Raw genomic sequence first — 19,954 nt, forward strand, 5'->3', positions numbered from 1 at the left:
CTTTTAGGAAGTTTGGTCCAGACTCCAACCACCCTCTGGGTGAAAAAAAATTTCCTCACATCACATTTATTCCTTTTGCCAATCATTTTGAATCTGTGCCCTCTAGGTCTTGATGCTCTCTTGAACGGGAACAGTTTCTCATGTTTACCCTGTTCATACCCCTCAGGATCTTGACTACATCTATCAAGTCTCCTCTCAGCCTTCTTTTCTCCAAGGAAGAATCGCAACCTCTGCAATCTACCCTAATAGCTACAGTTCTTTATCCCTGGAATCATTCTTGTGAATCTCTCTCCAATGCCGTCACATCCTCCCTCAAGTATGGCACACAGAACTGGACGCAGTACTCCAGATGAGGCCTAACTAGTGTCTTATACAAGTTCAACATGACCTCCTTCTGTCGAAGGGTCATGAGGACTCGAAACGTCAACTCTTTTCTTCTCCGCCGATGCTGCCAGACCTGCTGAGTTTTTCCAGGTAATTCTGTTTTTGTTTTTTTTTTATGCCTCCTTACTCTTGTACTCAATACCCCTATTAATAAAGCCTAAAATACTAGTGCTTTATTAACTGCTCTCTCCACATGCCCTGCCATCTTCAATGACCCATGTACAGATACAGTGAGGGCCTTATGTTCCTATACCTCCTTTACAGCCTCCCCCTTTATTTTATACTGCCTCACCATATTCTTCCTGCCGAATGGATCACCTCATACTTCTCTGCATTGAGCTTCATCAGCCACTTATCTGCCCAATCACACCAACATGCCTATGTCCTTTTGAAGTTCAAAACCATCCTCATCAAGGGAATATACCTTGACAGCATTTCCAATCTTTGTAGCACCTGCAAATTTTGAAATCATGCCCTACATATCACAGTCTAGGTCATTAATATACATTAGAAAGAGCAAGGGTCCAACACTGACCCCTGAGGAACTCCACTACAAACCTTCTTCCAGTCTGAAAAATAACCATTTGTCACTACTCCCTGTTTCCTTTCACTCAGCCAATTTCTGATCCAAGTGGCCATTTTCCATTCTATTCTATCACCTAGAATTTTGCTCACAAGTCTGTTGTGTTTCACTGTATCAAATACCTTTTGAAAATCCATATACACCACATCAACAAGGTTTCCCTTATCAACCTTCTCTGTTACCTGCTCAAGTTAATTAAACATGATTTTCCCTTAATGAATCCATGCTGGCTTTCCTTAATTATCCTGCACTTGTCTAAGTAATTATTCATTTTATCCCGAACTATAGTTTCCAGAGGTTTCCCTGCCACTGAGGTCAAACTGATGGGTCTGTAGTTGCCAGCTTTATCAATGTGCCCCTTTTTGAACAAGGGTGTAACATTTGCAACTCTCCAGTCCTCTGGCAGCACTCCGCCCCCCACCGTGTCTAAGGAAGACTGGAAGATTATCACTAGGACCTCTGCAATTTCCACTCTCACTTCCCTTAGGTAAATTGGAGTTGAGGCCAAAATGAGATCAGCCATGATCGTATTGAATGGTGGGGCAGGCTCGAGGGGCTAATATGCCTACTCCTGCTCCTAGTTCTTATGTACCCTTGGATGCATCTCATCCGGTACACCTTACCTATTTTAATTACAGATAGCCCTTCTAAAACCTCCTCCTTCTCAATTTTAAACCCTTCCAGTGTACCAGTTACCTCCTCTCTTGTCTCGGCCTGTGTAGCATCTTCCTTTGTAAAGACTGATATAAAGTACTGGTTCAATACCTGCACCATTTCTCCATCCACCACATGCAAGTCCCCATTTTTGTCCCTAATCGACCCTGATCTTATTTCAACCACCGTTTTATTATTTACACGCTTATTGAAGACCTTGGGATTCCCTTTTATGTTCGCTGCCAGCTCCTTTTCATGCTCTCTCCTTGCTTTTCTCATTTGTTTCTTCACTTCCCCTCTGGTCCTTCTATATTCAGCCTGATTCCCCATTTTATTTTCCATCTGACATCTGTCGTACGCGCACTTCTTCATTTTCATCTTCACCTCAATCTCTCTCATCATCCAGGGTGCTCTGGATTTATATGTCCTACCTTTCCCCTTCAACGGAATATGCTTTGACATTGCCTGCAATACTTATTCTTTGAAGATGGCCCATTGTTAAGTCACCGTTCTTTCTGAGAACATTTAATTCCAACTCACTTGGCTCAGATGCTTTCTCATTCCATCGAAATTGGCTTTCCCCCAATTAATTATCCCTGCTCTGGATCGTGCCCTGTCCTTTCTCATGACCAACCTAAACTTTATGATACAATGATCACTGTCTCCTTGAGGCTCTCTCACTGATATTTGATCCACCTGGGCCAGCTCATTCCCTACAGCCGGGTCCAAAAATGCATATCCTCTTGTTGGGCTAGAAACATAGTGCTGCAGAAAATTATCTTGAACACATTCAAGAAACTGTCACCCCTCTTGTCCCTTTGTACTATTCTTATCCCTGTCCATTTCTGGATAATTGAAGTCCTCCATTATAATAACTCTATAATTTTTGCGCGTCTCTGTATTTTCTTTGCAAATTTGTTTCTCCATATCCCTTCCACTATATGATTGATATACCACATCAACCAATGTTATTGCACCATTTTCATTCCTTACCTCTAGCTACAGAGATTCCGTCCTTGATCCCTCTGTAACATCCTCTTTTTCCAGTGCTGTAATGCCATCTTTAATCAATATAGCCACTCCCCACCCCACGCCCCTTTTCTTCCTTTCCTGCCTCTCTTGAACATCTTGTAGCCAAGGATATTTAAATCCCAGTCCTGCCCTTCTTTGAGGTCTGTTATAGCAATAATAACATAACTCCATTTGTCAACCTGTGCTTGCAGTTCACTAATCTTATTAACCACACTCCGTGCATTCACAAATATGCACACTAATCCTGATTTAGGCTTTTTTACTTTCCCCTTTACTCTGACCCCATCTAATGACTTACTGTTGCCTACTCTAATTCTATTAAACTCTCCAAGTATTTCATCTACCACGATACAACTCTCTGATATATCCTCATTATTAGTTAATACTTCACTGCTTCCCACTGCCAGTATTTCTCCTCTCCACTCTGAATTCCCCTCAGGTTCCCATCCCCCTGCCAATCTAGTTTAAACCCTCCCCAACAATACTAGCAAACCTCCCCATGAGGACATTAGTCACAGTCCTGTTAAGGTGTAACCTGTCCTTCTTGTACAGGTTCCAACTGCCCCAGAACCAATCCCAATGTCTCAGAAATCTAAAACCCTTCCTCCTACTCCATTTCTTCAGCCACATGTTGAACTGTTCAATCTTCTTATTCTTAAACTCATTAGCACATGGCACTGGGAGCAATCCTGAGATTACTGCTCTTGACTTCCTGTTTTTTAATTCCCTTCCTAACTCCCTAAAATCTGCTTTCAGGAACTCATCGCCTAGGGAGCTCAGGGAGAAAATTCCACAGCTTAGGGTCCTAATTCTCACTTGAAGGCACGGTCACTATTCACAGTGTGATTAAATTCGGGGATACTCAAGAGACAGAGGTGCACAGATATCTCAGGGGTCGTGGGCCTGGAGGAGATGACGGAGGTAGGGAGATGTGAGGCGACGGATGGATTTGAAAACAAGGATGAGGGTTTTAAAATCAAGGCACTGCTTGACCAGAAGCCAATGTGATTCAAAGCCTCAGTTCCAATGAAGGATCTTGATCTAAACCATTATCCTGTCCTTGATACACAGATGCTGATGGAGGGCCTGCCATGAATTTACAGTGTGTCATGTTTTTTAGGCTTATTATCAGTGGCCATAATCCTCAGATAGGCAATCTGCAGGAACAGAGGAATCCTGAATTTTTTGAAATAGGCATGTAAAAGAAGGTTTCCAGCTGAAGAAAATGAAAATGGCAGCTAAAATACCATAGAAGCAGAGAATCATACAGCACAGAAGGTTACTGGACCTGTATCGGCTCTTTGAAAAAGCTTTCCAATTAGTTCCACTCCTCAGTTATTTTTCCAATATGTCTGCAGTTCCCTTGATTCTGGCCCAGTTCAACATCTATCCCTCTCGTTCCCATCAATGAGCCAGTCTGGCTAACATATAGCAAGAAATCAGAGGGAAAACTAGAATGGAGATCAGTGTACTCAAAGTTGGCCTTCCTAATTTTCTGGTGTTAATATCAGAAGCAGGCTCTGTGCTGCGTTCAAGGCCTCATAAAACTGGCCTTAAGAGGACAATGTGCTGCATTACTTTAGGGGCAAAAATAATTACGTTGTTAATGTAGATTATTTTATTGACTCTTAACTCTGCATATAGAAGAAGAATTTTTTTAAAGCATCGTTCACTACCTCAGGACATCCCAGGGCACCTTACAGCCAATAAAGTCCTTTCAAAGTGTTGTCACTTTTCTAATGCAGCAAACACAGCAGCAATTTGTGCACATCAAGCTCCAACAAACAGCAATGAGGTAAGTGACCCAACAATATCAGTTTAAGTCTCTGGAGTGGAACCTAAACATATAACCCTCTGATTCAGAAGTGAGAGGGTTACCAAGTGAACCACAGAATATGAACATAAATTCCTTCCCCCGAGGACCTGGCATATGTCATGACCATGAATCACAGCCCCGAATTATTTACGGACACATTGAACTTATAAGCAAGACGTGTCTTTTTTTCAAGGACCTACAAGCAAAAGCTGGCTGAGATTGTAAAGTAACTCTTTGCTGGAAAATTCCTATGTGGATTACACGTGACCAACTAGTCCAGAAAGATCGGAATGCTGCACCTATAAAGGTGTCCATGCATCCTTCAGACAGAGACACTTCAAAGGAAGAGATGCAATGCAAAAAATCTGATTATAATTGCAGCAGAAACCATCTCCCGTTGAGTTATATCCCAGACTGTGGACATAATTTGAGTTGAAAGAAAGCAGTTTCTGGATGAACGGCATATTTGTTTTTCCCTTCCAGGAATACACAAGACAAGGGGTTAAAAGCCAACTGCAAACTTGGTCTGTGTGTGCTAGTTTTAGTGTTCCAAGCTTGGTGCGATTGTATGCTGTGAAGGTCACAGCTGAAGAATATCAATGAGGCATCCCTGCAGTTGCAGGTAAAAAAAGTCTCTCTCACTGATTGCTGGAAGCAAGTCACAAGTCAGGAAAGCCACAGTTGAAAAGGAAACAGGATAACTCTTTTCGGCTAACCTGCAGAACCAAGAATCTCCAAAACAACTGCTCAACTGCCCAAAGTCAGCTCTACCAGAATCATTCAACTTAACGGCCGCAACGTTTCATTATCTACTCCTCACAGACCAGCTAAAGACTAATTTGTATATCTTTTTAATTGCTATTTTTGGGCTCACTTCTCATTTCTAATCTGTGTGTATGTGTGTTGTGTTTTTATTATTCTTTTCCTCGCGTTTTAGTAACTAATAAACTCATTCTTTCTTTGACTTAAGAAAGCCTGGTTAAACTGGCTCCTTTTAAAAAATAAATACATTTGGACTGGGAAAAGGGAAGGGATCCTTTTTAAATTAATCTTGTTGCGACAAACCAAGGGAGTTAAATACAGAAGGGGAGCCAGTTCATCCCTCCTCACCCTTGAGCATAACAATTTGGGGTACCTTGTCCAGGATCATAACAAATTGGGGACCTCACGCGAGACCCAGTCATAATAGCTCTCCATGATCGCACATCTGAGACTGTAAAGTCTACCATCTGTTTTGTCTCAGGTTCAGGGTCTAGATGGTGTTTCTTTAAGGTTTGCCTGGTACCCTCAGAATGCTGCCATAGACATATTTGTAAAAAACATTCTTGTTTACTTACAGATTTTTATACACATCTCAGTACTCTACACCAGGTTGTTCTGCTTCCCGCCAGATCCCAATCTCTTAGTCATGTGACATTGCATCACAGTTACATCAATAGTTACATTAGGTGCTCTTGATGTTAACCCTTTACTTTACATCTCCCCCAAAGTCTTTATCATAACTATAATCATCCTTCTACATCTTCCCCAAAGTACTTATCCTAACTATATACATCCTTCTACATATCCACCAAAGTACTTATACCAACTATAATCATCCTTCTACATCTCCTGCAAAGCTTTTATCCCAACTATATACATTATTCTATGTCTCTCCCAAAGTATTTATCCCAACTATAATCATCCTTCTACATCTCCCCCAAAGTCTTTATCCTAATTATGTAGATCCTTCTACTTCTCCCACAAAGTCTCAGACCTCACAGGGTTAGTCTCGGTGATGCCTTGACCAGTCTGCCTGATCTGGTCCTGATTTCACTTTGAGGTTGAGGATGAACTGCACTCTCTCTTTATTTGAAAGGAGTGTCTCCCACCTGGGTGGATGTCGAGTTTCTACTTGTTTCTGGTTCCTTTTCTCCATCCAGCCCTAAATGGTATGTCCATGGTTCCAACTGGTTTCCTTCCCAATGATATCAAGGCTCTTTGGTTCCTTCTGATATTTCCCTGGTCTGTCTCAAATCTAAAATATCTCAGTTGTGGGGCCCTTTCTATTACAACGCCTTCTTTCTGTTGATCTCATATCCACACACTCTTTCCAGGCTGTAGCACTTACAAGTCTCATGCCCTATGCCTGGAGTTGAAATTAGGAAGCTTTTTTGTTTCTCCTCACGCTTCCTAACTTTTTCATGATCATCTGAGGTAATGTTAGTTTGCAGTGTTAGTCATATTATGTTAGTTAGTTATAGTTGTGCTGACGGCCGTCTTCCCATCAATAGTTCTGATGGTGAGAACCTGTATTTTAGCAGGAGGTTCTGTAGTTAAGAAGGACTAAGTTATTATCATTGTTCTCTTTCATCAATTCCTTGATTATTTCAAGCTCCTCTTTTTGCATCTTCACCTGACTGAGGATATCTGGGTGAACTAGTCACATGCATGAAAACATATTCTTGTGCAGAGCTGTAGCAAACTAAGGTCCGTTGTCTGACAGCACAATGCCCAGGATACAATGTGGCACGAAAATTCTTCTTAATGATGTAATGGCTACCTCCACCGTGATGCTGTGCAGTCTACTCACTTCAGAGTAGGAATCAATGACGACGATGAAAACTTTGTCTTTGAACTCAAATGAATCCATTCCCTTGAAGAAAAAGCGGTGGGTACCAGTGGTTCGCTCTGCTGCTGGCTATTCACTGCACACATTCGGCAATTCATGATTAGCCCTTCAATAGAGTGAATGATGCCTGGCCACCAGACTGATTGGTGGGCTCTTGCCCTGCACTTCGCTATTCCCAAGTGACCTTGATGGATTTTCTGAAGAATGCTGAGTCCAGGTGTTTTTTCTATTCAGAGTATTGGCGAAGTACTGGGTTGTTAGGAGTATACTTGGGCCATCTGTCCTGCCATAGTCTTTCATTTTGATGTACTCATCATCCAGCTGTTGTGCTTGCTTAATCTCTTGTAATCTCTTCTCAGTGGCTGGTAAGTGTTTGGTAATGATTGAAGCATATGTTTCCACTTCCTCAATAAAATGTTAGTCTTCCATTTTGATTCCTTACTGTTCATTGTCCATTTTGGGGCTTAAAACAACACTGCAGCCAAGGCTGTAGTTGATGTGCCTCTGCTACAATTGCTAACAACTCTGGACTGTAGTGAGCTAGAATTTCTGGTGAACTTAGATTTTTGATCTTGACAGAAGCATTTAGCTGATCCACATTCCATCACCGCTTTTAACCTTGTCTCAACAGCTGTCAGAAAGGCTCACTGATTTCCAGCAAGTTCAGTTGGAAATTGCTAGCAGATTGACCATCCCAAGGAATCCTTGTAATTCTGTGAAGTTTTTAGGCCCTCTGAAATGGCCTAGCAAGCCACTCAGTTGTATCAAACCACTAAAAAGTCTCAAAGGAACGAAGCCGGATGGACCACCCGGCATCGACCTAGGCACCGGAAACAACAACGGCAATCACAGCCCTGTCAACCCTGCAAAGTCCTCCTTACGAACATCTGGGCTAGTGCCAAAATTGGGAGAGTTGTCTCATTGACTAGTCAAGCAACAACTTGACAAAGTCAGGAATAGAATCATATCTTAGAGATAATGTCCCTGACACCACCTTCACCATCCCTGGGTATGTCCTATCCCACCGGCAGGACAGACCCAGCAGAGGTAGCAGCACAGTGGTATACAGTGGGAAGGGAGATGCCCTGGGAGTCTTCAACATTGACTCCAGATCCCATGAAGTCTCATGGCATCAAGTCAAACATGGGGAAGGAAACCTCCTGCTGATTACCACATGCCACCTACCCACAGCTGATGAATCAGTGCTCCACCATGTTGAACACTACTTGCCGGAAGCACTGAGGCGGCAAGAGCACAGAATGTACCCTGGGTGGGGTCTTCAATGTCCATCAACGAGAGTAGCTTGGCGCCACCACGACTGACTAAGCTGGTTGAGTCCTAAAGGACATAGCTGCTAGACTGGGTCTGTAGTAGGTGGTGAGGGAATCAACACTTAACCTCATCCTCACCATGCTGCCTGCTGCAGATGTACCTGTCCATGACAGTATCGGTAGGAGTGACCACCCTACGGTACTTGTGATGATGATGAAGTCCCGTCTTCACATTGAGAATGTCCTCTATTGTGTTGTGTGGCACTACCACCGTGCTAAACAGGATAGATTTTGAACAGATGTAGCGACTCAAGACTGGGCAGCCTTGAGGTGTTGTAGGCCATCAGCAGCAGCAGAATTGTACTCCAATACAATCTGTAATCTCATGGCCTGGCATATCACCCGCTCTACCATTACAAACAAGCAAGGGGATTAACCCTGCTTCAATGAAGAGTGCAGGTGGACATGTGAGGAGCAGCACCAGACAGACCTAAAAATGAGGTGTCAACTTGGTGAAGCTATAGCACAGGACTACTTGTGCCAAACAGCATAGGCAGCAAGGGATAGACAGAGCTAAGCAATTCCACAACCAATGGATTAGATCCAAGCTCTCCAATCCTGCCACATCCAGTCACGATTGGTGGTGGACAGCTAAACAACTCGCTGGAGGAGGAGAATCCACAAATATCCCCATCCTCAATGATGGAGGAGCTCAGCACATCAGTGCAAAAGGTAAGGCTGAAGCATTTCCTACAATCTTCAGCTAGAAACGCCAAGTGGATGATCCATCTCAGCCTCCTCAAGGGGTCCCCAGTATCACAGATGCCAGTCTTCAGTCAATTCCATTAAATCCACATGATATCAAGAAACGGCTGAAGGCACTGGACACTGCAAAGACTATGGCCCTAAAATATCTGGCAATAGTACTGGAGACTTGTGTTCCAGAACTTACCGTGCCCCTAGCCAAGCTGTTCCAGTACAGCTATAACACTGGCATCTACCCAGCTATGTGCAAAATTGCCCAGGTATGTCCTGTACACAAAAAGCAGGACAAATCCAACCTGGCCAATTACCGCCCCATCAGTCTACTCTCAATCATCAGTAAAGTGATGAAAAGTATTATCAATAGTGCTATTAAGCGGCTCTTTCTGCTGCTACCACGTTTTGGATGGTGTGCATAAAGAGTTGACAGAAACCACCAGCTGCCACCATGTTTCGTGTCGTGTTCAGGGTCTAGATGGGGTTTCCTGTTATCCTAAGAATGCTACCACAGACTGTTATTCGTAAAAAAAATATTTATTTACAGATCTATAGATCCATCTCAGTACTCCACATGAGGTTATACTTCTGCTACCCACCAGATCTCATTCTCTTAGTCATGTGACATTGCATCACAGTTACATTTGTAGTTTTATCAGTATCAGGTGCTCCTGATGTTAACCCGTTAATCTACACCACCCACCAACTGCAGTGTATCTAAAATCTAACTTTCCAAATATATCAGTGGGGCTAACACAGTCATATGGAGTTAGGCATAGATCAGTCATGGCCTCATTAAATGGTAAAGCAGGCTGAAGGGGCTAAATACCCTACTCCTGTTCCAATGTTCCTACAATCAAACTACAGTACTAATAGATATAACCACAACAGCAATAACTTTTATTTATATAGCACCTTTAACACAATAACCTCCCAAGGCACTTCACAGGAGCATTACAAAACAAAATATGACACTGGAAACAGAGTTATTTGGTCAAAAAGGTAGGTTGGAGGGAATGCCTTAAAGGAGGAAAATGAGATCATGAGATGGAGAGATGTTGGTTAAGCATTCCGAAACATAAAGCCTAGGTAACTGAAGGCATAGCCAGCAATGGGGGAGAGATTAAAACCAGGGAAGCTCAAGAGGCCAGAATTAGAGGAGTGCAGATATCTCGGAAGGTCAAACTATGAGGGATCAGGGTCCATATTAATTCTTAGGGCTGGAGGTTGGATAATCCTGTTTTAAGGGGTGGAGGTAAGTTATACCCTAATAATCTGTTTGACACAACAACAAAGTCCACAAGGTGATACGACTCAAGCCAAGAAAAGGTAAGGTTTAGATTTAACTACATGGAGTGTGGAGAATTATGTGGAATGTCAAAGGAGACAATGGAGCTTGGTAGTGTCAGCAAATTCAAGATGGGGTTTGATTGAGGGATAAACTGGGAGGGTGGCATCAGAAAGAGAAAAAGCAACTTGTATGCATTTTTCAAACTTTGGCTCCAACAGACAGACCCCAATGGTCGCATATGGTCAGCTAGGCAACTGGAGGAACAAGCTCAAGTGAGGGGATAAAAGCAAAAAAGATAAAAGCAAAAAAACTGCGGATGCTGGAAATCGAAAACAAAAACAAAAATACCTGGAAAAGCTCAGCAGGTCTGGCAGCATCTGTGGAGAGTAGCACAGTTAATGTTTCGAGTCCGCATGACTCTTCAACAGAACCAAGGAAAAATAGAAAATGGGTGAAATATAAGCTGGTTTAAGTGGGGGGAGGGGTTTGGGACAAGAGAGCTGGATAGAGGGCCAGTGATAGGTGGAGATAGCCAAAAGATGTCACAGACAAAAGGACAAAGAGGTGTTGAAGGTGGTGATATTATCTAAAGGAATGTGCTAATTAAGGGTAGAAAGCAGGACAAGCAAGGTACAGATAGCCCTAGTGGGAGTGGGGTGAAGGAGTTGAAAAAGGCTAAAAGGTAGAGGTAAAACAATGGATGGAAATGCATTTAAAAATAATGGAAATAGGTGGGAAAAGAAAAATCTATATAAATTATTGGAAAAAATGGAGGGGGAAAAATCAGAAAGGGGATGGGGATGGAGGAGAGAGTTCATGATATAAAATTGTTGAACTCAATATTCTGTCTGAAAGGCTGTAAAGTACCAAGTCGGAAGATGAGGTGCTGTTCCTCCAGTTTGCATTGAGCTTCACTGGAACAATGCAGCAAGCCAAGGACGGACATGTGGGCATGAGAGCAGGGTGGAGTGTTGAAGCAGCTTTGCAGGACACCTTTATTCTGTCCGTAAGCATTACCCAGACCTCCCTGTCGCTTGCCATTTCAACACTCCACCCTACTCATCTCCGGACTAGGCACTTTACAGCCTTTTGGACTGAATATTGAGTTCAACAATTTTAGATCATGAACTCTCTCCTCCATCCCCACCCCCTTTCCGATTTTCCCCCTCCTTTCCGATTTTCCCCCTCTTTGTTTTTTCCAATAATTTATATAGATTTTTCTTTTCTCACCTATTTCCATTATGTTTAAATGTATTTACCATCCATTGTTTTATCTCTACCTTTTAGCCTTTTTCAACGCCTTCACCCCACCCCACCCCCACTAGGGCTATCTGTATCTTGCTTGTCCTGCTTTCTACCCTTAATTAGCACATTCCTTTAGATAATATCACCACCTTCTAAATCTCTTTGTCCTTTTGTCTGTGACATCTTTTGGTTATCTCCACCTATCACTGGCCCTCTATCCAGTTCTCTTGTCTCAACCCCAACCCACCGCCCCCACCCCCCTCTTAAACCAGCTTATATTTCACCCCTTTTCTATTTTTCCTTAGTTCTGTTGAAGAGTCATGCAGACTCGAAACGTTAACTGTGCTCCCTTCCTCAAGATGAGGGGAGTAGTCTTGGTTTGCCCCAATATAGACTCTTGTATGAGGCCCAATGTCAGCCTGCAGTTTTCAGCTGAATGTTGTTAATCATCTTTCTCAAGCAGCTTGGCTACAAAAAAGAACTAACTGCATGGAGAGATCACAGGGTTGAAATCATATCCTACCCCTCTACTGTGTTGAAGTCATTATACAACCTCGCCTCTCCCCATCAATCCAACCTCCTCCAGTCCTACTACACCCCTATCCAAACTTTCGATTCCTTGGATTCTGACCTCCCATGCATTCCTCCTCTTGGCCTTCCATTGGTCGCCGTGCCTTCATTTGTCTGGTCTGAAGGTCAGGAATTCTCTCTCTAAACTCTCCCCCTTTTCATCGCCTCATTTAAGACCCTTCTTGAAACTCACCTTTTTGACCAAGCTACTGGTCACCCTCTTAGGTGTCCCCTTCTTTGGCTCCATGTCCATTTGTGTCTTATTACTTGTCTCTGAAAGACCTTGGAACATTTCTCTATGATAAAGCTGCTATTTAACGGCAAGTTATTATCCTTCAGTGGAATCATGCACCACGAGATCTGTGATTATAAATGTTTTAACATTTCCACTAGCCTGTAACATGGCATGATTTGTTATTAAGGCAGAATGATGTTTTAGGGCAGTGCTTGGCACAGTCAGAAACTCGACTATGGGGCAGCTACTTTACAGATAGGATTCTGTGGAAGAAATTGCCAAGACAGGCAGTAGAAGCTGATAGTGATGTCAATTTCAAGAGGAGATTAATAAATAGATAGCAGGGAAACAGACTGAGAAGCATAAGTGGGAAGAAGAGTGTTATTTTTTAGTTAGCTTAATACTTGCAACTGGGAAATCAGGGAAAGAGATTGTGCAGAACTGAAGTGCCAATGCCAGAGGGAGATGGTCTCTTACATGCGTATTCACCCCAAAGTTCATAGAATTGCCTAACTCTCTCTCATTTGGAACCAAAATCTGGGAATTATTAGATGAAAAAATGACCGTTTAGTTGGCCTTCTACCATTATGGCAATTGCATCCAATGTAATATTGTATCCAATTCTGGTTACCATACTTTAGAGAATATGTGAAAGCCTTGGTAAGGGTGCAGTGGAACTTTAACAGAAATATACCAGAGATAAGGGACTTCAGTCATCCAGACAGACTAGGGAAGCTGGAATTGTTCTCCTTCAAGCAGAGAAGGTTAAGGAGGTAGTCAGGAGAGGTGTTCAAAATTTTGAGGGGTTTTCATAGAGTAAATGGGGCGAAACTTTTTCTGCAGATTGATGATATTTGACAAAATAAGCAAGGCTGAAATAAGAATTATTTTCTTTTTTACAGTGAGATTGTTAAAACATGGAACTCACTGCCTGAAAGAATGATGGAAGAAGATTCAATAGCAGCTTTAAAAAGGGAATTGGGTAAAGACCTGATGGAAATATTGCAGGACCATGGGGAAAAAAGAGGTGGAATGGGACTGGATTGGATAGCTTTTTCAAAGAGCTGGCACAGATCTGAAGGGCCGAATGACTTCCTTCTGGGCTGAATGATCTTAAGCCAGGATTTGCAGTAGCAGGCCATCTAATAGCACTTGCCTTTAGACTTGCACAAGTACCCTACAGCTCAAGGACATTTTTCCCATAAAATCACTGAAAGTGAGAGCTGATATGTCACAATGAGGGAAATGAGATATCTGGACCAAAGTGAACAGAGCAACAAACAGAGTAACTGTTTAACCACTTAAGGTTGTGAATTAAACTCAGAAAGGATTGTGAAGGAGGGTGCATTAGAGGGTGAATTCAATGTCAAGTCAGGAAAAGAGAAATAAGGAGAGAGAAATATTTGATTAAGGGAGAAAAAAAAAGAGACAGAGGGAATGTACAAAATAAAATTACATTTTAAAATGTTGGCATCTTATAAATCTCCATGAAAAATTCGAAACCTGAAAGAAGGGGCCTCCACACTGGTAACAGGTAATTTTGGGTGCCAGTGTGGTTAACTGGTAATGAGGAACATTTTTCAGGTTCTAGGCTCTTTTTTGAGCAATATTTTTTCAGGTTGCTAAAAGGCTATTTATTCATGTAATTGCACAATTTAACTTGATGCGGTGGGGTTAGTGGGCAATTAAAGGGCAAAAATAGCAAGTGCCAAAAAAAAAAGGCTAAGGATGAGGTGCCATTTTTGCAAAGGTAACAGGGCAGCAGCACAACACAGGGAGCAACCTTTGGATATTCATGTTCAAGCACCTCGCCTGCAGCCACTGTATCATTTACCCAGAAATAATGGCCCGGTCATTATTTTGACAGCAAATTCTTGCCCAATCATCTACGAAAACAATACCCTTTAACAATTCCCACCTCTTTAAATGCACTTCAATACAATGTTCTGCTCCTGCTGCCTGAGTGCACTTTGCACTCACCCAGGTCTGCACCCGGAGCAGTGACCAGTTAAGCTCTTGGACAGGTCCCTGAGACCTGAGTGCTACACAACACACTTCTGGTGAGAATAAGTACAGTTCTTAACTTTAAATGAGGACACAGCATGATGTGTCATCCTAAATCTCTGAAATTGATCTTGCTTTCATCTGTTAACTTCCTTGTTTCATCAGCACTTCAAAGCTTGAATAACTTGCCTCTTTTGGAAGAGGCACACTGGACACGGAAAGATAACTCTCTACAGATGCTGCCAGCTTGCTGAGTTTTTCTAGCACTTTGTTTTTATCTCACACTTGCAGCATCTGCAGTACTTTGCATTTATTAACTTGCTGCCAGTGTCAGTTGGGGGTGACCAGCTACCACAAAGAGTACTGCAGAATTACTACTCTCTCATTCATTCAGTGATAACACTGTTCTGAGGGTCACTTGGCGATCGTATGGGTACGCTTTGGCCCATCATGTCTGCGCCAGTCCTTTAAAAGAGCTAATTAGACCCCCAAACCCCCACTCCTAACTACCCTGTCTCCGTGCCCAAATGAACTGCAGGCTGAATTCTGAGAAAATCTTGCATTGTACCGGGACAAACTTTTAAAGGCAACTTTACCGCAGATCAATTGAGTGCAGGTCCCAACAATCAAAAACCAACCACGGCAGCTGCCCCACAAGTAAGGCTGCCAGCGTTTGTTTAAGGAAGGGGACACGTTGCACATATATCTATAATTGTGTGTGAACACAGAACGGCTCCTTTAAGGTACATTTTAATTTTCAATAATCAATTATCTATAAGTAGACCTTTGTTTCTTCCATACAGGCTGGTTTGCATCCCACACGAGCGACTGGGTAGCCACCACACAGTCAGGTTGCTAAATGGATGACCTTAGATAAAAGCAAAGAACTGCGGATGCTGGAAATCCGAAACAAAAACAAAAACAAAAATACCTGGAAAAACTCAGCAGGTCTGGCAGCATCGATGCAGAGGAGCACAGTTGACATTTTGAGTCCGCATGACTCTTCAAGACAACTAATTAAAAATAGAGAAGGGGTGAAATATAAGCTGGTTTAAGGGGGGGGGGGTGTTGGGACAAGAAGAGCTGGATAGAGGGCCAGTGATAGGTGGAGATAACTAAAAGATGTCACAGACAAAAGGACAAAGAGGTGTTGAAGATGGTGATATTATCTAAAGGAACGTGCTAATTAAGGGTAGAAAGCAGGACACGCAAGGTACAGATAGCCTTAGTGGGGGTGGGGTGAAGGAGTCGAAAAAGTCTAAAAGGTAGAGATAAAACAATGGATGGAAATACATTTAAAAATAATGGAAATCGGTGGGAAAAGAAAAAATCTATATAAATTATTGGAAAAAACAAAGAGGGGAAAATCGGAAAGTGGGTGGGGATGGAGGAGAGAGTTCATGATCTAAAGTTGTTGAACTCAATATTCAGTCCGTAAGGCTGTAGATGGCTGATTCCAGATGGCAACCAGGGTATTTATGTCTGGTTTAAGCACACTATTAAAAACATTAGCCTCACCTCAAGGGGAGGTGCAAATCAGTGCAAAGGTGTGAAACTTTCCCAGGCAAGTAGTCTTATGATTTGGATATCGTGGGGTTCGTGTCAAAGGTGCAGAATTCGCTCTAACGGTATCTGTGATCTGACATTTGGTGCAATGTTTGCATCATACACACTGTTCTTTAACAGGAAGGAGAGCAAAGGTAAGGCACAGTATTTATATATATATATATCGATTCAATGGAAAGAAAGTTGGCAGATGGTGGGTTTTATCCAACTCCCCCTACCCGGTGCCACACGCCACATCCAGGATCCGCTGACACTTGTGCTGGCGCAGCAGCTGCACCACGGAGCTCCTGTACTCCTCTGTCCTGCTCCTAGTGTCACCGATGTAGAGCTGCCAGACCTTTGCTGCTTTGCCGTCCGCGTACTGGTCAGGCAAGCCGACAGCCGCGACCCCGAGCGAACGGGTCCGGTACACGTTGTCCACCATCCCTGAGGTCGGGGGGTGAGGGAGAGGCTGAGAACTGGGACGCAGAGCGAGTCGTTACCGACCGGCCGCTTCCCACAAAACTTTCAGCCGTGACCAAAACTTTAGTGGAACGCCAACAAAACGCTCTCGGCCAATCAGCGGCCCCGCTTCCAGACACACACCCCCCTCGGTCACGCCCCCTTCCCACCCCTCCCCCTGGTGACCCCTCCCCTTTACGTCACAATGGGTAACTTCTCCCATTCAGGGACAAAGGGAAGATCCCTCCTGCTCTTTGAGCTGATTGGTTCCTCCCACTTTGACCCTGATTGGTTTACACTCACTGTCACCACCCCCCTCCCACCCCTCACAGGTGCATTTGCCCCCTTCTCCTTTGGGGGAAAGGGCAAGGTTAAGGAACAAGTGGAAAATAAGGTAACTTAGGTAAGGTTAAGGGAAGAAAAGAAACCTTACATTTATATAGCAAAATTCACAAACACAGGACACAGGAACACAGCAGCCAATTTGCACACAGCAAGCTCCCATAAACAGCAATGTGATAATGACCAGGTATGTGTTTTTTATACATTCGTGGGATGTGGGCTTTGCTGGCTGGGCCAACAATTATTGCCCATCCCTAGTTGCCATTCAGAAGGTGGTGGTGAGCTGCCTTCTTGATCCGCCGCAGTCCATGTGGTGTAGGTACACCCACAGTGTTGTTAGGAAGGGCGTGCCAGGATTTTGATCCAGCAACAATGAAGGAATGGTGATAGATTTCCAAGTCAAGATGGTGAGTGACTTGGAGGGGAAATTCCAGGTGATGGTTTTCCCATGTATCTGCTACCCTTGTCCTTCTAGATGATAGTGGTCATGGGTTTGGAAGGTGCTGTCTAAGGAACTTCGGTGAATTCCTGCAGTGCATCTTGTAGATGGTACACACTGCTGCCAATATGCGTCAGTGGTAGAAAGAGTGAATTTTTGTGGATGTGGTGCCAGTCAAGCGGGCTGCTTTGTCTTGGATGGTGTCAAACTTCTTGAGTGCTGTGGGAGCTTCACTCATCCAGGCAAGTGGGGTGTATTCTATCACACTCCTGACTTGTGCCTTGTAGATGGTGGACAGACTTTAGGGAGTCAGGAGGTGAGTTACTTGCTGCAGAATTCCCAGCCTCCGACCTGCTTTTGTGGCCACAGTATTTATATGGTGAGTCCAGTTCAGGTTCTGATCAATGGTAACCCCGGGATGTTGATAGTGGGAGTTTCAGCGATGGTAATGCCATTGAATGTAAAGGCAATGGTTAGATTCTCTCTTGTTGGAGATGGTCATTGTCTGGTGCTTGTGTGGCATGAATGTTATTTGCTGCTTGTCAACCCAAGCCTGGATATTGTCCAGGTCCTGCTGCATTTGGACAGGGACTGCTTCAGTATGATAAATTGCGAATGGTGCTGAACATTGTACAACCATCAGTGAACATCCCACCTTCTGACCTTATGCTGGAAGGAAGGCCATTGATGAAGTAGCTGAAGATGGTTGGGCTTAGGACACTACCCTGAAGAACTCCTGCAGTGATGTCCTGGAACTGAGATGACGGACCTCCAACAACCACAACCATGTTCCTTTGTGCTAGGCATGACTTCAACAAGCAGAGAGTTTTCTCCGTGATTCTCATTGACTCTAGTTTCACTAAGGCCCCTTGATGCCACGTTCGGTCAAATGCTGCTTTGATGTCAAGGGCAGTCACTCTCACCTGTGGAGTTCAACTATTTTGTCCATGTTTGAACCAAGGTTTCAATGAGGTCAAAAGCTGAGTGACCCTGGCAGAACCTAAACTGGGCATCAATGAGCAGGTTATTATTAAGCAAGTGCCACCTGATAGCACTGTTGATGACCCCTTCCAGCACTTGACTAATGATGAAGAGGTAATTGACCAGGTTGGATTTGTCCTGCTTTTTGTGTACAGAACATACCTGGGCAATTTTCCACATTGCTGGGTAGATGCCAGTGTTGTAGCTCCACTGGAACAGCTTGGCTAGGGGCGCAGCAAGCTCTGGAGCACAAATCTTCAGTACTATTGCCAGGGGCCATCATCTTTACAGTATCCAGCGCCTTCAGCCGTTTCTTGACATTACGTGGAATGAACCAAACTGGAATCTGTGATGATGGGGACCTCTGGAGTAGGCCGAGATAGATCATCTACTTGGCACTTCCGCCTGAAGACCGTAGCAAATGCTTCCAGTTTTTTCTTTTGCATTGCTTTGCAGCTCTCCCCCATCACTCTTTGTGAGGTTGGCTGATGGGTAAATATTTCCCAGAACACAAAAGTTAACTTCATTGCTTTTCTTTGAAATACCACCTTTTGCATATAATTGAAAGCCCTGCCTGCAGCATCTCACCTGAGAGACAGAATCTCTGACAATGTGCAAATTCTTCTGTTCTACCTTAAAGTGCCAGCCTTCATTTTTATGTTCAACTTTGAACTCTGTTTTGCTGCTGGTGGGATTTGAACCTGGTTTGGGTTTTGAACCTACAACTTTTTGACTAGAAGCAAGTGTACTATCAACTTGAGCCATGGCTGACACAACAAGAAAGGGCTTAAATAATAAGAACTTATATAAAGTCAAATTTAATAGCATAATTGACAGGCTGATTAGGAAAAGACTATTTTCCTTGGTTGGGGAACAAGTGGAGAGTTGTGAATTAAAAATTGCTGCTGAGTATTAGTGATTAAAGTTTCTGTATACAGAACATTCCTGGGATGTGGAACACTTTGCCATGAGAAGTGAATGAAGCAGAAGCCATAGGAAGGTTCAATTTTACAGTACAGGAAGGCTACTCTTTCTATTGGCAATCCAGAACTAATCCCATCACATCACTCATTACTCAAAAGACAAAGTGGAGGAGGATCCTCTGACTGTGTCCACGTTGCAACATGCAATGTATGGATGCACATTGATTGTTCACCAACAATGTAAGCACAACGGCTAAATGGATAAGTGTGGCTGGTTACTAAAAATGACCCCTATAGTCTCTTTGCAAAATATAACGATACCAATGACCTTGAGACAGCAGCTTCAGCTTCATTTGAGTGAAGCAAATAGCCGGTTAAGGGATAGTGCAGTTAGCTGTTGAAGGGCCAACAGATACAAATTTGTGTACAGCAGGCTGCATGCCTGAGATGCAGAAATTGGCAGGCCTCCTTTTCAAGGGCAAAGTTACAACATTATAGGCAGGATTTTACCGTCGGTGAGCAGGGACGGGGCATTGCGCCTCCCTGCGGACGTCGTGCTGGGCAGGCCTTAATTGGCCTGCCCACGTAAAATGACACCGTGCCTCCATTCAGAGGCACCGATCAGAAGCATGCCTCTATGCACCCACCCATCAACCTACCCCCAACGGGGGGAAAATTCTGCCTTATGTTTGCTGAATAATCACCTAGCTCTATACTGAAGACCATACAAGAGATGGGTGAATGAGTACTGCAGCCTGCCAGTGAGTAGTGAGCAGAATTTGTTGCAGCTGAAACAGAAGTCAAAGC

The 19,954-nt window shown here is 43.5% G+C and overlaps 1 protein-coding gene across 1 annotated transcript in view; it reads right to left on the minus strand.

Annotated features, from left to right (window-relative positions):
* Nucleotides 1–16,552, minus strand: part of gnmt (glycine N-methyltransferase) — a 79,051-nt gene extending 62,499 nt beyond the window's left edge. Inside the window, exon 1 of the mRNA XM_041187262.1 lies at nucleotides 16,240–16,552. Coding sequence (XP_041043196.1) covers nucleotides 16,240–16,445 — 206 coding nt within the window. The 5' untranslated portion in view covers nucleotides 16,446–16,552. The remainder of the gene's footprint in view (nucleotides 1–16,239) is intronic.
* Between the last annotated feature and the right edge of the window lie 3,402 nt (nucleotides 16,553–19,954).

The sequence above is a fragment of the Carcharodon carcharias genome, chromosome 5 (assembly GCF_017639515.1).
Source record: "Carcharodon carcharias isolate sCarCar2 chromosome 5, sCarCar2.pri, whole genome shotgun sequence".
NCBI classification, from domain to species: Eukaryota; Metazoa; Chordata; class Chondrichthyes; order Lamniformes; family Lamnidae; genus Carcharodon; species Carcharodon carcharias.